At 31.2% G+C, this 26,680-nt stretch overlaps 1 protein-coding gene and 3 long non-coding RNA genes across 5 annotated transcripts; 3 read left to right on the forward strand and 1 right to left on the reverse strand.

Moving 5' to 3' along the window:
- LOC109342546 lies at positions 12,176 to 12,949 on the forward strand. The gene is made up of 2 exons (XR_002107072.1): positions 12,176 to 12,259; positions 12,805 to 12,949. It is a non-coding gene; the product is annotated as an uncharacterized LOC109342546 (long non-coding RNA).
- Positions 20,080 to 21,731, forward strand: LOC109342547. Its single transcript, XM_019580517.1, has 3 exons — positions 20,080 to 20,107; positions 20,759 to 20,855; positions 21,416 to 21,731. The coding sequence occupies exons 2-3, from the start codon at positions 20,766 to 20,768 to the stop codon at positions 21,557 to 21,559; spliced, it is 234 nt and encodes a 77-aa protein (XP_019436062.1). The 5' UTR covers positions 20,080 to 20,107; positions 20,759 to 20,765; the 3' UTR covers positions 21,560 to 21,731.
- On the reverse strand, positions 22,983 to 26,680 carry LOC109342550. Its single transcript, XR_002107075.1, has 3 exons — positions 26,595 to 26,680; positions 23,554 to 23,558; positions 22,983 to 23,028 (listed from the first exon to the last, which is right to left on the reverse strand). It is a non-coding gene; the product is annotated as an uncharacterized LOC109342550 (long non-coding RNA).
- Positions 25,248 to 26,237, forward strand: LOC109342549. 2 transcript variants are annotated; one of them, XR_002107074.1, is made up of 3 exons: positions 25,248 to 25,498; positions 25,590 to 25,733; positions 25,884 to 26,237. It is a non-coding gene; the product is annotated as an uncharacterized LOC109342549 (long non-coding RNA). The 2 variants fall into 2 exon arrangements; XR_002107073.1 differs by having other exon boundaries at positions 25,249 to 25,504.

Here is a 26,680-nt window from a genome sequence, read left to right on the forward strand (position 1 = left end):
ATTATCGTTAAATTAACGTTTACAGCTAGACACACAAAACAAATATAAAAGTTAATAAGTTAATTTTAAATTTCAGACTTAGATTGCAAAACATCATCAATATAATAAAATCTCATGCAGATCATGAGTATTTATGGAATTTGCTCACATGCCACAAATCATATCAAAATGAAGTACAATCTAAGTGATCCAATTTAGACATGGAGGAAGTCATCAATGTAGGAAACTGTGAGGGACTACTAGGGTATTTCACCTTTGATAAACTATTTGAAAGTTTTGAGTTTAAATGTTTGGAACAAACTTCAATAGCTTATTCAAGTTCATATTGTTCCAAAGATTTTGTGATTTAATGATGTAAGAATCCATTAAATCCCAAAAAAACTAAAAGATTAAATATTCGATTTCTATAAGCAATTTTTGTTGGAAAGGATAGTCACATACTACGAAATAGATTAATTTCATAGTCAAAAGAGGAAGGGATACACAGTGGTACTAAAATGAATATTGTTTCAATAATGTGATTGACTATTTGTAAATGAAGTCATAAAGCCCATTGGGAATGTTAAAGGGGCAAAAGGAATGAAAAAATGGCTGAAGCTATGGTAATGACCCACTTGTGCCATGGTCTCACCATTTGTTATAATTTCATTAATGTGTTATATGAAAAACAGTATATGGTACTCCTCTTTCATTACATTTTTATTATAATTAATATCACAATACTTCCATTGAAATGTTTAAATTTCTTGGATACTTATGTGTCTATTTCTCTCTTTACATTGGCTATTATTTTTGTTATTTATTGTTCTCTGAGTATTAAATTATTGACCATGTTGGGTAAATGTGATTGAAGAAGTCTCACATTGAGCAAAAGTGAATGAGTTAAAGAGCATATAAGTGATGAATTCATAGACCTAATGCCTTAAGGTTTTGGGTCAAGATGTGGTGTCAAGCTCACTTATATGTTTCTTTCACTTAGCTCATAGGGGAGAAGATCTCCCAACACCGATCCACAACATTATGAGTTTAGTAACTTTCACAACCATATTATCCCACAATTTAGAGTTACGGCGGCCATTCACCGGGGCTTCGGTCGCCGGTTCCTCCGTCATTAGGTCACCAACTTCCGGCACTGGGCAGGCGTTAGCCCCCTGTCATAGGCAAGTTTTTTATTCTGAACTTGGATCTCCTTATAGAATGGTATTTGTTTAGTATAGTTCTGTTGGATAAATAAAGAAGTCTGGGATTGAGAAGGAGGGACCAGTTCATAAATTTCAACAAGCACCTCTAACTTTATCTGCTTCAATTTCACTTAGAGTTACATCTAGATCTGCTGCATGTGCTGTTATGATTGATTGAGTTTAATATCTATGCATTTTTAGTTTAAAGTTTTTTAGATGGTCGATACGTCATCAATATTTGATTTATATTACTTTAATTTAAGAGTAAATGATGATTAATATATGATGAATACAATGTGTTAACAATATAAAAATCACTTATAATATTAATGCATACACATTAAATCATAGGGGTGATCATGGGTTAGGTTGGGATGAGTTAAGGTTTGTCTCTTTCCTAGTCTTAAATGTTGGACGAGTCATTTTTTGATCTCGAACTTGACCCTAGACCTGAAACTTACGTGACCCTAGATATCGATCAAGTCAACCTTTAAATCCAAACTCGACCATATACCCGATTAAATATAATGCTTACTCATTTTAGATAAAGTCTTTTCGTTATTATTTATTATTATGAATATGTAATTTTACATATAAAATAATATATGTGTATATATATTATTAATCATGTATATATGATGAAAAATTAGAGAATCGATGATATTTTCTATAAAAATGTGTCATTACCATGTACATATTTGAATAGAGACACATACAAATATGATAAGAATGCAAACTATGGTACGAGTTGGGCCGGATTATGTTTGGTCCCTAATTGATCCCAAATATTGATCGCTTCTAGTTTTTAAACCTAAACCCAACCCTAGACCCGACCATATTCAGACTCAATCATGATCAGACCATATCAGATAAGCGGATAAGGTTGGGTCATGCTCACCCTAATTAAATCCTAAGAAATTCACATACAATGTTTGATGTAGACATAGATATTTTGCATTTCTTGACTTTCTAACAATGATGGACATTTAAGATATTCATCACTCCTGGATGCAAAGACAGATCATGTTCTAATTCGTCAACAATATATTTTAATTTGTAATTAACATATTGTGTAGCCTATGGTCTCTGTAGGAACTTTTCCTATCTTTCCTTCTTCATTACCTAGAAATGTCAAACTTGAATCTTATTTGTTACTTCTGCTGCTGTTGCTTCCTATCTATTCTAATAAAACCTTTGTTGACTTATGATATGATGTTATTTACCCCTAAGATATATGAATTTATGAACTAATATATGTAGCTGAAAGAACATTTTTAAGTCCTAACATGAAATCAAACTAGAAACAGAAAACTAGCTAGGATTTTGCATAGCAGACAAACAAGCACAGTGATGATCAAACAATGAAAAAAGTGTTAAAGCTGTGAGAGAATTTTGCAGGTTACCTAGTCAAATCATGAAAAATAAGTCCTTAAACCAATGATAAAGTTGTTTGCTATTTGTACATAAGGTCATGAGTTATTTAAGGCAGTGGTTATTGTCATATTCTACTATGCATAATAACCTCTAAACAAAAATGAGGGAAAGAATGAAATATAAACATTTCACACTTGAAAATGGAAACAACCTTGGTATCGTAATAAGTTTAAAATTTACATATTTATTGGTTATCATTTGTTGGTACTTTTCTACTCTAATTGATTATATTTGCAGTTAATTAATTTACTTTGAGTATAATTTTTTTATGCATGCAAATGTTAATGTCTCAGTTAATATTTTACTTTTAGTTAGGTACATGTTGAAAGGAAAAATAAGGATTAAACTTAGAGCACAATTAGAAAAATTATGACAATGTATTGGTTCACTCTTGGATCAAGAATATTTTTAGATATGATATTCCTAGCATATGAAAATTTAATATGAACGGTCTTATCGTTGAAAGGGTTGTAACTCGTTGGTGAGAATAAGACAACAAGCTTGAGATTTTTGGTTGGCCATTTTCGTTTAGCGAGAGAATCCTCTTACTAAGTGAAATTGCAGGAATTTTGTACAATTTTAAAATGGAAAGCACATGATTCTTGAACCCTAACTTTTCTCTATTTCTTCATTTTCGATTCCCTAGTCCTAGACTTGTAGTATTAGGGGTTTTGCACCCATTGGAGAGTGAGACTTGAAGATTGAGAACATTGTAACCTTATGGATTTTGGTGCTCTCCCCTGGAGGAGCTTCATCTTCTCATCTTCATTTTGTTGGTTATCATGAAAATAAGTAATTAATTGCTTTCTTGTTGGGATTAGAAGTAGCTATGCACTTTGACATATCTATTTTGATTCATTTCAAATATATTTGTGTTTATATAATGATTTATATAGTTTATTCTTGTTTTTAATGTTTGTTTTAGTTTGATCACATAAAACATGATTTTATATATTGAATGTGTGAATGTGTTGTTGGAATACATATGTTTGAATTTGAAGTAGAATATATTATCTAATGGGTGTAATTTCTATGAGTAGAGTTAAATTGATTACTAAAGATAACACTCAAGCTGTTAAAGTTATATTGTTAATCCTTTAAGGAATTAATAGCTAGAGAAATGAGTTGTTGATATTCTCATGTTGACACTAATGATGTTGATAAAAATGAGGTTGAGAAAATTAAAGTATAAATAGTTTTTATAAGTTAAATTATTCGTGTATATTAACATTTTTTATCACATCTAATCTCAACATTTTTTATCACATTTAATCTTATTTTAATTTCTAGTTGAATTCCAAAATTCAAGACCACCTATTAACTAAAGACAAAAATTATTGTTAAATGACTTAATATCTCCATATAAATACAATAGATATTTATACTGAACCAAACCAACTTAATTCAATATCACATTCACTAATTTACCAGATAGCTTATTTTTTCATGTTAATCAATATATTTCCTCGAACATATCTATAAAACTAACTATTTGAATAGTCAAATCTAAAAACTCTGGCAAAGAATTTTTTCTCAAGATTTGACTTTACTCCTTTCCTATGAAGTTAATGTAATATGTATATTCATAGTTGAAAACAAACCTTCACACTTTGATTTTAGGAAAAAGTAATATGAATTGATAAGATTGAATTATATATTTTTCTGTTATCATCTCACCTTTTCTTTTCTGAAGGAGATGTGTCAATGTCAACTTTGGATTGGATTTACGCATAACATTATTGGTGTAGCATAATCTTGAGTATTCCTATGGTGCAATCAATCATTCAACTATTATATATCCAAGTTGAAAAGGCCCAAATGGGTATGAATGTTAAATTATTGGTTCTATCTGGGATCCAGAATCCCTTGTATATTGTGGATTATGCTGAGATGGATCACTCATATCCTTATTCAGTGTCATACAAGTTCATGGTCCCCTTCTTTATGCCCCATTCTGTTCATGAAATTATGGAATGCTTTGTAGTTTGTACCTAACATGGATCTTGATAATCAGCAAATGAATGCTTTTATTTTATTGCCACCCGACCGAGGAGCCTCCAACCGTCAGGACATAAGAAGAGTGAGAGTCACAAGTAACATTTTATGTCATGAATAGGGGTGGAAATAAGCTAGGCTGCTTACGATAGACCTATTACCTGACCTATAACAGGCTATGTCAGACTAGACTTTTTTTTGTAAACAGGTCAGACTCAGACTTTTTAGTTTAACATGTCAAACTTTAGGCTATCCAAATGGCCTCTTAAGCTTAACAAGCCGACCTATTTAATTATATTACCTAATAATGTTCATATTTTATAACTTTAATATATAACTAATGTTATTATATATATATAATTTTAATATAAAATGTATATAGTTTAATTGTTAGGATTATAAAGGTTTAGTTAAAAGTATATATATTAGTCTATTTAAATATATACATGATGACCTATTTCAAAATAATATAGTATAATAGGCATTTAAACAAACTAACATGTCATACCAGACTCTTAAACATGTCAGATTTAGGTTTTGAAAAAAAAATTAAACTGACTAACAGGCCAGACCCAAACTCCTATATGCTATACAGACTTTGCATGTTTAAGACAAAGTCTGGTCTGACCTGTTTCCACTCTTAGTCGTGAACCAAAACCTTAAGATAATAGTTTATTTTAATTAGTTTTTTTACTTGTAAACTCTTTTGCTTATAGGACAAATCAACTAAATATAAATAGAAAAATAATATATCATCTTACAAATTTCTCCTATATATATCATAAAAAAAAGTAACATAGTGTTAGAAAATGATATTTTATTTGTTAATAATTTAATATATTTATTTTCTTATAATACAGGATGATATATTATTTTTCTAAAAACATATGTAAAGTGAAATATCTATATATATTATTGAAGTAATGATTTATACATATAAGTACACCAAGTAAAAGATTATGAATCTTATATTATTTGTGTTTATATCTTTCTCACTCAGTCACTCATATATATAAATGTTTGTGGCTTCGTGCGCCAAGTTTGTGTATGCTTGCTGACATTGAATTGGGATTGAGTGGTCCAAAAGTGGTGCCCAAGGACTCTATCCAACACTAGAGGTGCTCATGGTTGTGGCCCATTGAATATTTGCTTTCTTTGGTTGAGGGGAAAGAACAAGAGAAAGAAGATTAATGAGAAGGAGAGAGGGGAGAAAGAAATAGGGAAAAATTATTGTAGATTTTTGTATTGGTTAAGTAGTAATTTATGTAAGAAAATAAGATAAGTGAGAGTATTTTTGTTATTACCAAACATTTCTCTTCTCCTTTCTTCGGGTACAAAGAGGGAGTAACTTTGGGATAAATCCTACACAATTTTATTTTTTATTTCCTATTTCTCATGTAAACCAAACGTGAGAAAAATACTAATTTTCTTATTTTTCTCTCCTCACAAACTCTAGCATCCAAAAGGAAACTACAGGTAATCATGGTTGTGAGTTGTGACTCAATGATCTCTTTTATTTTTAAAATGAGTGCTAAGAATATACTTTAATTTTGAAATGTAATAGCGGATCTTGATTATTTTAGTTGACAAAAGTAGAGAAATTAATAAAATAAAATGATGAACTAATTACTTCGCCTAAGTAGAAATTTAATATGTCACTGTTTTTTTGTGACACCGCTTCATCTATTAACACTAGTATTTGTCAAATCAAATACCAGATAACTAAGCTTGGATCGTTGATCTCTTGGATTTTGTAACAACTCATGATTAGTTACCGACAATTAACAATCATATTTGGCATGTTGGTTAGAGACAAACAGACAACTCAGTAAAATAATCACAGCTAAGATATAACCCAGTTAAACTTTCATATCAAATGATAATTCTATATATTTTTAATTTCTATTTAGTATGAACGTTATATAGAATTAAGAGAAGTGAGTTTAGTTGTGCTTACCTTTTGGTATGACAAGTTGCCAGCTTCTTCCCTATTAGGTGAGTTTTTGTCCAGCAAAAAACAAAGTATATCCTTATTCTATAAATAATGAATTAATCATTTTTAGAATGAGTGATTGTTCATTCCTTTGACCTTTGGCCTATGATAATATTATGATATCTTATACTACTTGATCAACATCCAATAATATATAGATTAAAACTTAACAATTGTGAGAAAAACTTGTGTAGAAACGTATCCAACACGCATGCAATACATAATAATATTTAGGATTAAATTTTAATTAGAATTAAATTTTTAATATATCACCAAGATTTTATTATGAGGAAAAAATTATACACTAACAGTGTAAGAGATTAATACAAACGAATGATAGATAATATAATGACTCTATATAAATGTATAGATCTTTATACTAATGGTGTACGGATATTACACTCTTTTATTATTTATCTCTACATATATATCTTTACACAAAATTTTCTAAGCAATCAAATGTTTTATATAACTATCGCCATGAACAAGCATTAGGTAAGTGGGCAATGCCAAATTTTGATTAAGCATGGCATGATAAATGTGATAAGGCTATCAACGTGTCCCTCCCTATCTACCACTCAGCCACTCCAGCACTTTGAATGATGAATATTTATAACCTGAAGATTAACTTGTGACAATGGTTATGCCTCGTTGATTTCATCAGCAACAACCACGTATCAGTTTCCTATGGTTCCTAGAAATCAGCAAATAAGAGTCTCAATATGGTCCAAAGTGGGGTTCTTTCCCACTGTTCAAAAATCTATGAACGGTCTATAATATCTTTGTACCATTGGGAAAGCCATAGTTCTTCCATGTTTAACACACTGCTAAAAAACCTAGGTTGTAGGGGGTGGAGAGTGTTTTTTTTGGAGTCCATTTTGGGATCCATTTATAGATAAACAATAAGGTTTATGGATAAAGAGTATTTTAATTTATCGGAATATTGGAAAGCAAGGAGAAACAAGACAACATCAATAACAGTTAATCGATTAATTGAGTAAGTGTTAATCGATTAATTGGGTAAGTGTTAATCAATTAACACTATAGTTACTCGGTTAACTTGTTAGAAAATCAAGTGAAACATTGGTTGAACAATTTTCGTAATTGACACATTTTACACATGTTAAAATTGTTCTACAACATGTGTTTATCAGTTTGTTAGAGAGTTAGTTAGGTTAGTTGCATTGCTTGCTTCACAAGGCATTGTATATAAACAACACTCCCTTGTATCATTTTTTTGATTCAAGTACATTCTGTATACTCTTCTATTTTCCTATTAAATCGCAATATCGTATCAGAGGCTTCATCCCAATGACTTTGATCACCGTTGTGCATTCTCTACAATTATTCTATCATTCCAATTTTTCAACAAAAGAATCTTCATCTTTCAAGCATTGATGTAGTAGACTCTTGTCAAGCTTTTCAAGTTGGATGAGGATGTTTTGAAATGGGTTTTGGCATAAAAGTAGACCTAGAACCTGGAAGGTGCAGAAGAACATATGACAATAAATGGAGATGTTCAAAGGAAACATATCAAAACCATATTTATCAAACTTAGTCTTTGAAGACATGAATGATAACATAAGGAGGCAAGAGCAACATTGCTTTGTTTTGGGTACCGACTTCAAATCAAACACACTAAACAAAGAGAAAGAAACTGAGACAACAACCAAAGAAGAGACCGCACCAACAGCAACATGCTCCCATTGTACTTCTTACTATCTTAGACATTATGCAACTGATAACAACCATACACACTATGCTTGTCACACTATCAATCTTGTCCATGAATAAGGAAATGTTGCTGCAGATAAGACAGAGAACAAGAAGAGATATAATTTCTTGGGTTCTTTTGTATATTCAAAGAATCATTCAACAATGTAAAACCATGAGATTCCATTGGAATATGATCAAGATTTCTGACGAGGAAAATAATCAAGTAATTGAGAAAATCCAATTATATTCGAATCGAGATTCTGATCCATCACATTGTTATGATATCAAATCAAAATATCAAGCTGGAGTCATTAACATTTACTCTCCACCTTGAGAGGGCTATTGGAAAACAAAGCTACCTCGGAAAGCAAGCAGAAATAGGACACCAACAATAACAGTTAATCAATTAAGTGGGTAAGTGTTATCGATTAACACTATAGTTAATCGGTTAACTGGTTAGAAAATCAAGTGAAACATTGGCTGAACAATTCTTGTAATTGACACATTTTACACATTTAACACATGTTGAAATTATTTTACAACATGTATTTATTAGTTTGTTAGAGAGTTAGTTAGGTTAGTTACATTGCTTACCTTACAAGACATTGTATATAAACAATACTTTCTTATACCATTTTTTGATTCGATCAAAATATACATATTATATACTTCTTAAATTGCCATACAAGAAGTGTATGTTAGATATTTCCCGATGATTGGTGAAATAACAATCACAGGATCTTGAATATCATTTCTCACACATAATATAAAACAAGGATACAAAGTCATACCTGAATCCATATTTTCTAATCTACTCATTTGATGTACCTTTTGATAGAGTTTTGGTATGATGACATTCCTCAACCAAATCCTTAATTCATTTTGGGACCTTCGTTTTCTCTCTGATGGGTAGATGTGAAAATTATTTGTTATTTGTGTCTTGGAGACCATAACCATTTTTTATATGTTAACTTATAAGGTTCCTATTATCTCATATATGCCAACCGTTTGAGTATCCACTCATTAAAGCTCATACACTATACCAAATTTGGTATTTTGTGGAGGTTTTCTTGTGGAGGTTATTCAAACCTCCCCAAATAAATTAAATGAGGCTCATCAGACAATTAACTAGATATATAGTGGAAGTTTTTATTTAACTAGGTAGGATTTGAACCTCCACTATTTAACTATGCATTTTTATTTAACTTTACTTCATCTCATTTCTCCTAAAACTACCTTCATCTCCTTTAAAACCCTAGCAGAGCAACTTCATCTCCTTTAAACCCTAGCAGAGCAATTTCATCTCCTTTAAATCATAGCAGAGAATTCCATCTCCACTCACCGCAACTCCACTCCACTCCTCTCGTAACTCCACTCGGGTAAGTTAACAAACAAAACTATGTGATTTCGTTCATTTGAATCATTTCGATCATAATATATCAACAAGAAAGAAGATATTGTTGTCACAAACAAAACTGCTAGACTACGTAGCCAAGGGGATGAGTAGACTAAATAACCGTGAAAATTATATGTTTTTATTGCCAATGCCAAAAGGTAGTAGCTTGATTTACCTTTTAAGATGTTACTTGTCTTGTTCTCATTCTATCATAATATTTTAAGTTCTTTAGTATTTATCAAATTTTGAATTGGAGAGGTTGTCTGAGGCTTACTTGCCATTTGCCAAGTTGGCATATCTCGTCCTTGTTGGAATATGTTAAGGATGGTTTTTTCAAAGTAGCTTATTATCACAATAATGCTAATGATGTCACCCACATGTTTGATATAATGCCCCAATGAGTTTTGCATCTTGATGATGATGATGATGATGATTATTATTATATCCTTGAGTTGTGTTTTCTCTTTCATTTTGGAACATGGGGTTTTTAAGTTTTATCAATAATCCTTGTTCTTTTTCAGTAATCCCTGTTATTATTATTTAAGTTTTATCAGTAATACTTGTTCCTTTTCAGTAATCCCCGTTATTATTATTTAAGTTTTATCAGTAATCTTTCATAACCTTTCATCATTGCATTTCTATTCTCTGTCAATGAACATATTATTTGCTTAGAATGCAAATACCCCTCTTGCATAAATTCTATTTTTAGTTAAAATAGATGTTGCAACTATGTTCCTAACTGCATCAAATTCTTAAGGTCTTAGAATTTGGTCATATTGTTTTCCACATATTATATAATCACAATATAGAAGACAATTTTAATTGAATGTCATTTTAGGACCAAGTTTCTTTGAATTGAATGTCAATTCTAATTCTCTGTCTCTTGATTCTTTTTTTACAACTCTAAGAGTATGTTCATATGAGGAATGTTGGGTTATGTTTTTTATTGGGTCAAAATAAATCATCAACAATCCTTGTTTCATTGGTTGAGGATGCAATATAGTCATTACTGACATTAATTTTGTTGTATTCCTGAGTTAGTTTTTGTTACCATGTGTCTCCTAAATTCCTAATCATAAACAAAGTTTGGTTTTGTAAAAGTGATTAGGCTATAGCATAACATCATCATGACTCAAGAAAAACCAAGGCCACTTTGAAATTCCAAACTTGTCCATAGTGGCATATTCACTGTTTCTAATGCTACTACAAAAGTCTTTATGATTGTGTAACCTTTGGCATTATATATGTTATATATAAGTTATATGTTGAGATACTATTGAGTATTCCTATATTGTAGATAAATCTTCTATTTGATTGAGTTTTTTATGAGTATACTAGTATGCAGAATTGTAGATAGACATTAATTTGTAGAACAAAGGGGTGAGTATTCCTATATTGTAGTATTTTCATTCTAACTGAGCTTATGAACTTACTTATTATGTCATATTATTATTTAATTGTTTTTATCTCATTTTCTATTTTTTCACATGAATATAGAGACATGCCAAAAGTGAAGCGTTTTCAGAATCCATTAAAATCAGCACCTCAATCACAAAGTGTTGCATCTCTAATAGAAGATTCAACTCATTCTTCACCAGCAATAAATCCTACAAATCCTTCACTATCAGTTCAAGCCCCTTCACAAGCTCTTGATGTGTCAACTCCGGAAGTCCCACCAATATACTCCTTACAAGCTCCTGATGTGTCAGCTCCGGAAGTCCCACCAGTACATTCCTTACAAGCTCTCGATGTGTCAGCTTCGAAAGTCCCATGAGAGGCTGAAACATTCACAGATTATGTTGGACGCGAGTCTATACATTATTGGATTGTCGAGGCAATAGGTACAAGGGTTATGTTTACTTGGACGCGAGTCTATTTGTTTGTCTTTTGTTAAATTATTTTGGGTCTTGATGGACATATTTGATGTTCTATTTTATTGTTATAGACTCAGAAATAGTTGTCAAGCAGATTAAGGTCAAAGTTAGAGAAGTGAATAACTTACCTATCGGACTATGCATCATTGTGGATTTTGATGAGCAAGGCGCAGCCTATGGTGATGCGCAAGGCCTTCTTGCTGGATTTTTAAGAACATTGACATCTGATTGCAAGTTGTTTCCAATAAATTATGATAAGTGGTAAGGTGGACATAGTGGTATACCTTCTACTTATTTTGTAGAGTTTTTTGATACAATCATAAATATATAACAATTATGCATGTCTAAAATTTTATCTCTAATATTATTTATATTTATATCTAAAATTAATATTGATAAATTCATGTCACTTTTTGGAAACCTCACTTTTGTTTTAGGACTAGTGAGCGCATTTCAAGACGATATTATAAAATTAGTCTTGGGAGAAAATGGAGTGCAAGTAGGCAAAGATTATGGGACAAGTTCTCTGATCCAGCCAAGACTAGAGATGAAATCATAAGAAATGTTCCAATTGCAATAGAGATGCAACAATTTGGAATCGGCATTTAAGTCATACATCATAATGAAAGAAGGAGGGATCCCTGAAGGATTGGCTAACTTCTTTACACATGTATGTGCAAGTACCATTATTATATTCAGTATTTTGTTTGTTTGTTTGAATTTCCTGGTTTGAATATAATGAGATTTTGAAAGTTTCCCTTTCTGGTTAGATATAGTATAAATTGTTCAATGTTTGATATGGTATAAATTGTCAGCAAGAGACTAACAAAATATGTTGTCTAACTATACATGAATGTGCATATTACTTTTGCATGTTGTTGACTTGCATGTCTACCTTGCATTTGGCATATTACTTATTAGTTATTGCCTATAGATACATAGTCTTTATATGCGCCTGCGTTGATAAAAATCAAGAAGTATCCAACGTTAGCATTTGTACAATTTGGGGTATCAGCTATGACATTGTTGATACATAGACTTTCTACACATGTAGTATTGTACACTTGTTGTAGTGTTAAGATTGTTTTATGGGTTTCATCATTAAACAAGGAAGTGTTGTTGTTATTTTTACATTCTTAGTTAGTATATAATGATGCAGTAACTATTAATGTTTTTTTATTTTTCTAACTAAATGTTTTCATTTTATTATTTCAGACAAATGATGATGCAAGTATGCTTAATACACCTTTGGATGCAACGGGATCATCTGGAGCCAGCAACATTTAGGATATTTGTTATGTATTTTGTTTTTAAAGTGTCGTATGAGACTACTTTTAGTTTTTGGAGATTTTATGGTGTATCTAGATTTATAAAAAGTGTAACTCTTTCAACTTTATTACGCTACCTTGGTTACTTGCAATGAAATCTTATTATTGTTAAGAACATTTTTATTTAGTATTGTATATTTAAATAATAATTACAAATTAATGACACTAAAGTTGTAAAAATTATGAAATTAAATGAAGGTTGAAATAACTTCTAGCATGTCTCCATTTGTTATATCAAGTAGTGGGGTTGAAAATCTCCACAATTAACATTCTCAAATAGTAGAGGTTTAAAGCCTCCATGGTAAACACTACAAAAACCTCCTCAAATAGCGAAGATTAAAAACCTCCTCAAATAATGGAGGTCAAAAACCTCCGCAAATAAACCGCTGCGAATTTATAGGTACCAGAGGTTTTCTAAAACCTCTGCAAAACGCTTCTAGCAGTCATAACTGTAGCGGTATTTGAAACCTTCGCTATTTATATTGTGGAGGTTAAAAACCTCCGCTAATCGCATAAAAAACCTCCACTAAATACAAAATCTATTGTAATGATATCTGTTATCAGTTTCAAAAGTCTTATAGGTTGTCAGTAATTAGATCACTTGTTTTGTAACCCAAAATAAATAGTCAATATAATTGTATTAGATATATGATGTCCACCTTAATTAGAAATAATGAATTACTAACAATCTCTCACTTGGGCTTCATATTTTTCCTAAAACAATTATATCACATATTCTTTAGACGCACATCTGTATGCTATTTATATTTAGGCTTCTCCCTAATACAGTATGTTTCATCTCATATATCAACTATGGAACCACCGCGATATTTATCACATTCAAACGTGACTCGACCACGATAATCACCATATTAATATACTTAATGACATAGATCAAATATGGATGAGTGACATAGAAATTTCATGCAATATGATCTCAAACATGTTTATTTCCAACTGATCCTTCTTTATTCTTTAGTGAGATCAATCCAAAGTCTTTAATTGCAACACAATAGTTGCAATACACAAGTTCAAAATAGAATATTAAACCATCAACTTTATTATGCATAAAACTATATATGACGTCCAAATTAAATCATAAAACATATAGAATCCCACTTAACTAAGGTATCATAAGGAGCAATACTCATATGAGCAATACGCTTGTGAAAAACTTTAGGTACCAAACTCTTAGTAAGTGGATCAGCTAGCATAAAATTTGTTCATATATGTTCTATGTAAATGTGTCTATTTTGAACACTTTCTTTAATAACCAAAAACTTGATGTCAATAAAATTTGACTTCCATGGTCTGATGTTTCAAAATAAACCATGAACTCTGCAACCATGGTTGAAGGAGATATGAGCGTCTGTTTAGCAGACTTCCAAGAGATAACACCTTCAGCCAAGATAAACGTATATCCAGATGTGGAGTGTCTGTTATCTAGACACCAAAAAATCAGAATCAGAGTATCCAATGATCTCTAAATTCTCAAACATCTGATAAGTGAACATGTACTCCTTTGTTCTCCTTAAGTAACACATAACACGTTTGACTGCCTTCTAGTGATACATTACAGGATTTCTCACATATCTTTCCAAAACTCCCACGACAAATGTTATGTCGAGACGTGTAAAAATTTGAACATACATTAGATTTCCTATTGCAGATGCATAAGAAATCTTTTTCATCACATATCTTTCAATGTCATTTTTGGGCATTGTTCGAGACTAAACTTGTCTCCCTTAGCCATAGGGGTATCGCATGGTTTACTTTCTTTCATGTCAAATCTATCTAGGACTTTATCTATATAACTTTCTTTTGACAACCTTAGGATACCTTGAGAACAATCTCTCAATATCTGAATACCTGATACAAAAAAAAGTTTCCCAAGATCTTTCATTTCAAAATTCTTCGTTAGAAATCTCTTGGTCTCATGCAATAGTCTCATATCACTTCTAGTAAACAGTATATCATTGACATATAATACCAGGATTATAAATTTACTCCCACTAAACCTGTGGTACACACAATCATCAACTATATTTGCCTCAAAACCATACGAGGTAATAACTTGATGAAAATTGTGATTTCCTTGATGAGAAGCTTGTTTAAGGCCATAGATGGATTTCATTAATTTGCATACCATAGACTTTAAGTCAATTGACACAGTTTTTTGGTTGCACCATATAGATCGTTTATTTAATGTCACCATTTAGAAATGCAGTTTTAACATCCATCTGATGTAGCTCTAAATCAAAATGAGCTACTAGTGCCAATATTATTCAAAAGAATCCTTCGAAGATATTGGAGAGAAAGTTTCTTTATAATCAATGTATTCTTTCTGAGTGTAGCCTTTAGCAACTAGACAAGTTTTGTATCTATCAGTATTACCCTTCGAATCCCCTTGATTTTAAATATCTATTTGCAACCAATAGGTTTCGCACCTTCAGGTAATTCCACAAGATCCCGAACATCATTATCATGCATATGCTTCATCTCATCCTTCATGACATCAATCCACTTTTGAGAGTTAGAAATTTTCATGGCTTGACAGAAGTTCAATGTATCATCTTCTGTTAACCCGTTGTCATCCTCATGTTCTTGAAGAAATACAATATAATCATCAGGAATTGCACTTCTCCTCTCTCTAGTTGATCTTCTTAATGACACTTCTACTTCTTGAGGTTGTTGAATTTGTTCTATAGGTACTTGAGGGAGAACTGCATTGTTGTCTTGTTCAAGAATATTGTACAAAATTATCTTCTATTATCGAAATTGATCTTTGAATGATAATAGACACAAGAACTTGTTCATCATTAGTGACAGGTTCTTCCGCAAAGACAACATTTTTATGTTCCCTTCCTCCCAAAATCATCTTCCTCAAGAAATCATGCATTTCCCGTCTCAAAAAAAGAGTTTTGAAGTGGGATCATAAAATTTATAGCCCCGAGAGCGTTCAACATAGCCAACAAAATAACAGCTAATTGTTCTTGAGTCCAGTTTTCTTTCATGCGGCCTATAAGGTCGCGCCTCGGTTGGATAACCCCAAATGTGCAAATGTTTTAAGTTTGGCCTTTTATTACTCCAAAGCTCATATGAGGTTTTGTTAACTATTTTACTTGACACCCTATTAAGGATGTAAACAATGGTCTCTAAAGCTCTCCCACAAAGAGACTCTGGCAAGGAAGAATGACTAATCATGCTTCTCACTATATCCTTAAGAGTTCGATTTAATCGCTCAACAACAACCTTCATGCTAGGTTTGTCTAACATAGTGTATTGCAAAACAATTCCACATTCTCTAAGGAAAAACACAAATAGCCCTTTCACAACATCCTTATTGTTCTTTTTTTTCTTATTCTGGGAGGTCATAGTCAAATGAGCGCTTTGAGTCTTATCTCTTTGTAGTCTTTTTTTATCTTGCACACAGTGAGATATAATCTCATTGAGAGACCATTTGTCCTTCTGAGTATTATAGCTCACTTTGAATTTCCCAAAGTATGCAAGAAGCGAGATCAAAACCAAGTACACGAGCAAGTCACCACCAAGCTCTAACTTAAGTGACTTGAGTTTTGATGCGAGATTAGACATATACATTATATACCCTTTATGTTCTCTTTGCCTTTATGCTTCATGGAGATGAGTTTTTCCAAAAGGTTGTTCATCTCCGCCTTTTTATTTTTGGCAATGTATGGTTCTATTTCTTCAAAGAACTTTCTTGCACTTTGACCCTCAGAAATAAAGCCCAGAAACGCTTCTAGAATAGTATTTCATGATCATTAGACACATTCGGTTAGAGTGTTCCAATTTCTCCATTTGAACCTCATCGAGGATTTCCAGAGTAGAAACCGATTTCTCCACATGAAGTGTCAGATCTAAATCGATAAAGCCGAGAATAATTTCTACGACTTCCTTATAGACCTTAAAGTTTGTCATATTCAACAATAGAATGTTCTTAATTTGAGCAGAAATATTTGCAACACTAGTAAAAGAACAAAACAAATTGCAGTTCTTCTTGCAATTAAACTCACATTCAACTTTTATACTTAAATTCAAATGATAATATGGCACATCATGAGTTACCTAGCACAACATTAATATTCAGTCTTTGGACAAAAGTTCACTCAATGTAGTGATCAAACATTGATAATCAATAGTGTCAAACAATAAGCCTTTTTTTAGACCAATTTACTATTCACATGGAAAACCTTATGACTATCACATATTTATTGCTACAAGTATGTTTGTAATTTGGGCCAAATAGTAATCTTTTTTTGGGTTGATCACTATTCACATAAATGCAAACATACAATTGGCTTGATATTTTATATTAATCACTAATGGTACTTTAGTTCGTAATGGTCAAACATTAATCATAATGCATGTCAAATAATAAACTCTTCTTTGGATTCATTTATCATTCACATATGCAACCTTATAATAATCACATGTTTACCTTCACATGTGTGTATATAATACGGCCAAATAATAATCTTTCTTTGGGCCGATTAATACTCGCATGGATACATATATGCACTAGCATTTGACATTTATTATGAACAATTCATAGAAAAGATGTCACTTTAGTGACTTCTTGTTTAATAGGTTCACTTAAAATGTCAAACAATTTTATTTTCTAAAAGAAAAATCATTTAGTTGAGTTTGATTTAACATAACCTTAATCCAATACATATATTATTTATATCCACATATAAATATATATATATATATATATATAGTCTATTGATAGCATTGCATCATTCTCATCACAATGATTGCATTTCAAATTTCAGTGATGATCATTTTGAATTTTTCATTAAAAAAACATTATCATTTTATATATGATTAAACATGGCAAGGCTGTCCAAACAGAACCAATGTTTCAACAATAACAATCACTTAATAATGCAATCAGCCACCAATGAATGTAACAAACCATAAATGTTGCAACTATTTAAACAAACAAGTCAGGTAATATACATAAAATAAGACATGTTCAATAATAGATTCAGCACAAGATACCATTTCTAGTCTTTGGACAGAGAAATTAATTTGTAAGTGGTACTCTCAATGTAATGATCAAATATTAACATTTAGTTTTGTCAAACAATTGTCTTTTTTTGGACCAACTATTTATTCATGTGGAGATCTGAATATATACTTCAATACATGTTGCAATGATTTATAATATTCAAATAAGCATAAGCGGATGAAAGTTATCATCATTATTTCTAAATACTCAATTTTCATAACCAATAGCGGAAGCATAAAAATCCTCAAATTAAAAAAAAAATTAGGGTTCATAATTTTTTTGGGAGAAAACATCTTTAATGGAGAACCATAAAATTCAGATCATAAAGCTGTGATACCACTTGTTACATATTTGCTGATGATTGGTGAAATATCAATCTTATGATCTTGAATATCATGATTCTCACACATAATATAAAACAAGGATACAAAGTCATACCTGAATTCATGTTCTCCAATCTACTCATTTGATGTACCTTTTGAGAGAGTTTTGGTATGATGACATTCCTCAACCAAATCCTTAATTCTTGTTGAGACATTCGTTTTCTCTCTGATGGGGAGATGTGAAAATTATTTGTGATTTGGTATCCTGGGATCATAACCGTTCTTTATGTGTTAACTTATAGGGTTCTCATTATCCCCTATTGGCCAACTGTTTGAGTATTTACTCATTAAAGCTCATATCTATTATCAGTTTCAGAAGTCTTATAGATTGTCAATAATTAGATCAATTATTTTGTAACCTACAAAAATAGCTGATATAATTATATTAAGTATATGATGTCCACCTTAATTAAAAATTAAGAATTTATAACGGTGTAAACAATTATAAAATATACATTAATATCTACTTAACAACAAAGAACGAGTTCATGGATGAGAATGCTCTAATAAGAATCGTCCAATAAGGTCATATTGGAAAAATCAATGTAGACAGGTTGTGCAAAACCACATGATAATTGTCATTATATTACTAAATTACCCTTCACAAAGTTAGGAAATTCTATAAGAAATTCATTATGCTCCCAAGCCAATTATCCTTCTCCATTTGAACTAGATTCTGATCAAAGTTAGGTTCGATTACATCATTAAGAAAATAGTACCTGAGCTAATCAATCACAATGATGAACCATCTACATAATTAGCATGGGTGGTATTAAGATCCTCGTGCATAGTGATCAAATATTAGAAGACTTTTTGTATTTTACCCTTGGACCAAGTTTTAGAATAAGTTAGACTAATCTACTCCATTTGTGAGTAAAGGCACAAATTTTGATTTTTTTATTCCATACAGTACAGTTTAAGAGGTCATCTTAATTAGCTGACTTGAGAGGATCACAATTTAGGTCAAAACAAAATAAGCTCTATTCAATATTAGGCATAACTCAAATCATCTATGATTTTTTATTTAATTTATATATTTTTATTGAATAGTCATTGTTAAATAGAAAAACTTGTGTAATATTTTAACAAATATTAGTTCTACATAGTAAACTTGGGTTGAATATAACTTTATAAAGGAGAAAATTTGGTATAGTATTATATCCTCAAATCAAAAGGTAAAGTAGCTGGGTACAAATAGACCTAGTAAAACATACAATTTAGATATAAAAAAACTTCAAAGTCGACAAAAATATTATTTACAGTATTATGCATCTCATCTGATGTGCACATAATAAACAATTTCAATTCTATCACAAATCAAAAAATCATGTGATATAAATAAAATTATGCATGTTGTCACTAGAAAAGAAAATAGAGAACCAATAAAATGTGTTGCTTAAACATATAATGAATGATTTAATCCTATATATAGAAAAACTACATTGATAAAATAAAAGTGAAATATGTATGAACTGTCATTATAAAGTTTATATATTATTTACTATTTATTTGTATTACTTTTTTGAAAAGCTAATAATAATTAAACATTAAATGATCTAATAATAATATATAAAACTCATACAATATTATTGCCTAAATTTTTTTTAAAAACAAAACTCACTTCAAAGCAAACTAACTATATATATATATTGATAATGATGGTCAAGTTCATATCTATACTATATATAAATCTATACTATTATAAAACTAAAACATGGTGTAACTTCTACTATGGTATAATTTTTACTTCCTATTTCACCCTTAACATTGTTTAATTTTTACAAAAAAACATATAATCATAAATAACCACCACCAACCTAATAATTAACTATATTTCTCACCTTAAAGTAAACATTAACATAAATACAAAAAAGTTATAATATAAAGTATATAAAATATAACAAATACATTCTAATTCTAAAAAATGAAATATATAAAAATTGAATACATAATACTAGCATACAATATTGACGGCAATCACGAAGTATCTTTGCATACTAGTAATAATAAACCAAACACTCCTATCAACCATAGATAATATTCATGGTAAACTCAAGTTATGTGAGTGTATTTTTTGTATTACAAATAATATATTTTTAACTTTTGGATAAAGAACCATTTTTTTCGAATGTGAAATAAATTAGAAAAAGTCAAGGTATGCTAATATATGTAGAAGGTAAGTTAAGTTGTTAATAAAATAAGTGGAGGGAAAAGAATAAAAGAATGTACATTTGCCGCGTAAATGATGACAACCACTAATTTATTAATCCCTGACAATATCTCCATCCCCTATATATATGCCGTCAAAACCGTTCCAACACTCCAAGTTTTTAACTTCCACAAACCTCTCACCAAAACTTTCTTCTCTCTCTTTCTCTCTTCCTACGCCACTTGTTTCTTATTAGATTCTACACTTCTCTCTTCCCAAAGATGAAGAAATCTGCCCTCCTTGCTGCCTCCCTCGCCGTCGCTTCCGCCGCCGCTGTTTCTGTTTCTTTTTCCACCCAAGCTTCCCATCAGGTATCATAAGTTTTGTTCATAATCAATGTAATAAAAAATTGTAAAAAAGAAAACAAAATACCCATCTAGTGCAGGAATGTCAAGGTATTATACCTTCAATAATGGGTTGGTCTAATCCTATAAATATGTCAAAATGTCAAAGAAATATTTAATTTATACCAAAATATACATTGACTTACCTACCCCTGAAGTGTGAGTCTAATATTTTAAACAAGATGGTGATGATTATTCAAATTAAATGAAATTATTGGTGTAATTTACTTTAATTAATATTATGGGTTAATTTAGTCTTATCAATTTGGTCAAGTATTAGTCAATTTGATTCCTAATACCATTGATTTTATGATAAAAATTCATTGTTTAAAGAATACAAATAAATTAAATTGAGCTTTCCTTATATGTTAAAACTCCTTTCGTATTTTTTCAGTATTTGAATCCGAAATTTTTGTTGTTTACTTCAGATTTTGTATCAAAACGAGTGGTTCTCAAATTTATTTCCTGAAATTCTGCTTTTTTGTTTTCTGCTGTTGTATTGATATGTATATCTATGGTTTTTGCAGGAAGATACGAGTGACAGAGGCTATGAGGGTTCTTCTTCTTCTTCTTCTTCAGGGAGTTCATCATCATCATCTTCATCGGAGAAATTTGCTCCAAGATTTGATGGGTTGCGTTTCATCGAAACGTTGGTAACTGCTCATAGATGAAATGTTTCAAATTGAATCAGAGTTTATTGCTCATAATGTTTTCATCTTCATCTTTTTTTTTTATTAGTGTTGTTTTTTGAAAAGGAACTCATCTATGGGAAAATTCCATCTTTTTGTTATTATTTTTTTCTGTGGGGTTGAGAGAAGGAAAAAATTTAATATTCGGGGATTATATGTTTGTATGGTGGTTTTTATTTCTGTGACTCCTGGAATTTGGGAAAAAAATTGCTTTAGTGAATTATATAAATTTGTTTGGAAAAAAAAACGTCGTGGACTTGATGCTTAAAACATACGCCTAATTTGATTCATCGAAATTTGTTTATTAAAAATTCAAATAGAGGTCAATTATTTTGAAATTAGTCTAGAATTGCAAATGCAATATTAATTTCGTAAACAATAAATAAATCATATCTTACCTAATTCATGATGTTTTTAATTTAATCGTGGAATTTTAGTATCATGACCAAGTCAATTACTGGTAGGAATTTAATATTTTCCATTTAACTATGTCTAATTGGTCGTTTTTTCATATTTTTTCTTTTTTTTGCTTTTGCATAGAATCGGGACTTAGTTAAATGGGTTATTTATTCAATTGATTATTAACCTTAACTAATGAACAACATTCTTTTCGCAATAATAAATTTTCCCTGGTTTTTTAGCCAGAAAATTTGGTAGTGATTTATTTTGACTTCACATTAAGTTTCTTTCATAAATAGTTTTGTTATTCAAAATCTTTATCCTAAGATTTTATCTCAGACACTCAAAAAACCTAACTTTATCAGCAATTTGGTGGATGATATTGATAATGCGTAAGAATCCAAGGCCGAATCATTTTCTGGTCAAGCACCTTCTTCCATTATTATATAATAACTTTCAAAGTGCCAATTCTTTCTCCACTTGGCTTTAGACCAAGTACACAAACTTGACCGACCTTATCACAAACACTTATGGGTTCATATCCCCACACCATAAATACTTGGCAGATGTATATCAATACAAATATGATGTTTCATATCTTTTTTTATATGCCGTTCATTGTGAATAGAAATACATTATGTCAATTAAATTTTTATTATTATTTTGTTTTATTATTATTGTGCGAAACAATGTGAAAAATAATTTGAGACAACAAATGTGTATTGGATGAAAGATACCTAAAATTGATGTTTCATACTTTTGAAAAAAAATCTATCTTCAACTTTACACGCTACTTCAAACTTCCCTAGGTCCTCCTTCCATACTTTTTGCTAGGTAGCTTGCACTCTTTTAGATTTTCATGTCTATAATTTATTTGGCACATTTTAATTTACTTCTGTTTTGATCTTCCAAAGAACTAATATCTTAATCAGCAAAGTATAAAGAATAATAATTTTTTTAGGATCAATACTTTGTAAATAGAAATTATAAGTTAAATTTAAAGAAATGTGTTCGGCCGAATTGACATCATGTCCTGTGAGTAGATGATAAATCTTATAAAAGGTGTGGCGCCCCGATTTTCGGGGCACGACTTTGTTTATAGTCGCCACTATATTTTATAGTTAAAAATGTAGAAAAATCTTTTGAGCTCAATTACCTTGAACTTTTGGATTTTTGATATCCAGGTTCGGGAGTCGGTTACAAGGTAGGGAAGGTATTAGCACCCTACCCGCTCGCCTTAAGCGGTACCCTTCATTAAAATACATGACTTTATTATTATTATTATCATTATTATTAAATTTTATGATTAATTAATCAATTATTAAGAAGAAGAAAAAAGTTTTTTATTATTATGCCTCACAAAATTGACCCTGGTTCTACGTATCCCTTTTAAGGGAATCAAGGCTTACGTAGTTCTCTCTCGAAAATTGGTTGATCGGTTTGGTTTGGTTTGATTCGGTCGTTATTGATTTGAAAAATAAAGTTTTAATCGATTTTGAGATGTAATCAATTGAAAAGAAGCGGCGTAGCGCGACCTTTCGAAGATGATTTGAGAAGAAAGATGCCTCTGAGGCAACCTTCTCTCCATCTTCGATTAACTCCCAAAAACATTTATAAAATTTTTCATGTGATTCTATTAACGATCTTTTTTGTCATAGAAAATGTTCTAATTATTATTATTATTGGTAGTTATTATCTTTTATTATATGATGAATAATTTTTATTAGATTTTTGCTAGAACATATATTAATATGAATTATAGTGTTACATTTATTTTTATATTTATAATGTTAAGTATTAAAATAGTTTTAGAATTATTTGAAAACTAAATAAATAAATAAAGGTTTTGAATTACCTAATGGCTTTTACCAGTAATATATGTGTAACCTAATGCCTCATTATTTCTCCCTCACTTTGGTTATGTAATGACAACAAATGAATTAAAAAAAGAAAAAAAAGGATCTAATCAAATAAGATAAATGCTTAACACCTAATAAGAGATTAGAATCAGGCATAAAAGAAGAACGTGTTACCCTCCTTCCTCACGGGTACAAAGGGGTAAATCCCTAAATCCCATTTCACCTCTTATCTTCTTCTATGGCAGCGAGGAGCTTCGAGGAACGGCGCACCAATGGCGAGCGGTGAATGAGGTTCCACCATGTGACATAGCCATCGATTTGCGTTGCTCTCTCTTTGATCTCACTCGCGATGGTCCTCCCCTTGTAACTAGCTTATTTTGTAATTCAGTTTAGTTAGGTAATGTAGTTAGGAACTTTCTAAATTCAGAAAGTTCAGTTAGTTAGAGTGTGCTATAAAAGGAAAGTATGGTTTGTCATTGATGTAATGCTTTTGTGCAATGAAAGATTAACATAGTTCACTCACCTCTAATTTCCCCTATTCAATATTCATCATCTTCTCTTCTACATATTAGATTTTCTTCTCTAAATTCTCCTCTGCAACTCATCTTCTTCTCATTCTGTTCTGCTTCAATTCTTTCTTCTGGTTTATAAGCAAACCAACAGTCCTTAACGGTGGTGAAAGGCCACCATCTCTCCTTATCTCCTTCATCTCTTTCGCGGAGATAGAGATGCATCAGCGGTTGGAATCGAACTGGCCGTGCCGACGCGGTAGTGGTATAACATCAAGGATCTCTTCTTTTTGGCTCTCGGTTGTTATATGATGCTTACCATAGATATCTTGTGAATATCTCCTCTTGACTTGCGTGTGTTGTATGCCTTTTATAGCTGTATGTTTATGTTGCATTGGCCTTTTGTTTTCTGGATACCCATTCTGAAACTGCCCAATAACTATTCCCATTCATGCTGATTATGATTTTTATGTAACTGCTGAGATATTTCTGAATTCTCACCTACTGATTTGCCTTTTATGCTTACTGGAATACATAACTGAAAATGGAATATGCCAACTGGTGATGACTTCTGGTTTGCATTTTTTGAAATTCTTATATTGTCCCAGTTATTGCTGATTTATGCGCATATGTAACTGTTTGAGAAGATTTTTATTTGCCAATGATGACCATAATTGGAGTAGAATGGTAACTGGCCTTTATCATGTAACTCATGGATGGTTGGTGTGAATGCTTTGGAATAATTATTATTTACTTAAGTGTATGTGTAACCAGAAGAGAATATGTATTCTGGTTTGCTGCTTTTGAACTACCATCTGCCTTATTCAGGGAATCATGGTCATAACTATCTTCAAAGAGGTATTTGTATGGTAGAAGTATCAATTGTATCCATTGTATGTACATTAGTAAGAACTTTTGTGACTGATTCCCCTAGTTTAATGTGTCCATTCAAGAACAATTCTATGCATATCTTCCTGATGAGGATTCTACAAATCACGTTATTGTCATTGTCTTCATTTGCTGCCAATCCTCTCTCTCTAGCTGTTGTTATCTTGGCTGTTTTCTCATTTGGGTTAATGCTGGATTTTTAGGTTCAAGTGCAGACCTGGTAATGGCTTGTGGGCGTTGGCCAAAGCCAAAATCAACAATAAAGGGTTTTGGTTATTGATCCCCTGCCCCTTCTATTAATAAGGATGTTGTTATTGCTATATTTCTTGTACTAATATATTCTGTTTGTTTTTGTAGTGGATGATTCTATTTGGTGTTAGACTCATTGACTGCTCCATTTGGTTCACCATATCTCTTCGCCTCTTTCATTATTTTACATCATCATTAATTGTTGGTACCAAAGAGCAACACAAGCTTCAGATGCGAAATCTCAGTGTCCAGGTGAGATGCTATAATAAGGTTCCAATTGTAGTCTAGTTTTCTGCACATATGCAAGAGCAGTGAGATTCCTTTCTCACTTAGCCTTTTGTCACGGTTGTTCATCAATTTAGTCAAGAGTAACTTTTTCACAACTTTCTTTTCCTTTTGCAGGATTAGCTATCTGCACCAACACAACTCTTTCTTGACACACAGGGTGCCGAATGAGAAGCTGCTCCATGGCCAAAAGCTTTAAACTTATTCCCTTGAAAATATCCATGTCATCCGCACCAAGCAACATTATCTTCCCTTGATCAGAGAACTGCTTAACAAGCTCTCCAACTTTTTCTTCAGTCTTTGGCATGCTCATTTATTGAATTCATGATTCTAACAGTAGCTTTTTGTATATCAATTACACTATGGTGAACTCATTAGGAAATCTCCTGATTTAATGCACGTATATTTTATACTATGCACCCTTTTATTCCAAATTCGGGCCACTGTTTGTATGATAGATAGTGTAGGCTCCTGAGTAACTTTATGTCCAGGTTATGGTCTTTGATAGCATTAATCAAACTATACCTTAATTCTTAATCCGAGTGTTCATAGTGATATGAACTTATTTTCTATCGGCTTCCCAACTTTGATTATTGCTGAAAGATGTTAAAATCCTATTCTAAATGAGAGGAAAGTTGGGTGTTGCATGTAAATTAATTTAGAAGACATAGTTGATTTTTGGGCATTACCACATATGAATCATATCCAACAATATTAATCTGCAACTTAATTACCCAAATGCTCTTGCGAATCATGAAATCATTTATATAATTTTTGAGTTTTGCATCAAAGATAAAAAGTAAAGGTAGGAGAAAATTGGGTGTTCACAAAAGGTTTGAACGCCTATGGCCCTAAACCTCAGTTTCTCACTTTCTCTATAGGGATGAATTGGTTGGCCCAAATAACGTGTAGCA

Source organism: Lupinus angustifolius, chromosome LG03 (genome assembly GCF_001865875.1).
Source record: "Lupinus angustifolius cultivar Tanjil chromosome LG03, LupAngTanjil_v1.0, whole genome shotgun sequence".
Classification (NCBI taxonomy): domain Eukaryota; kingdom Viridiplantae; phylum Streptophyta; class Magnoliopsida; order Fabales; family Fabaceae; genus Lupinus; species Lupinus angustifolius.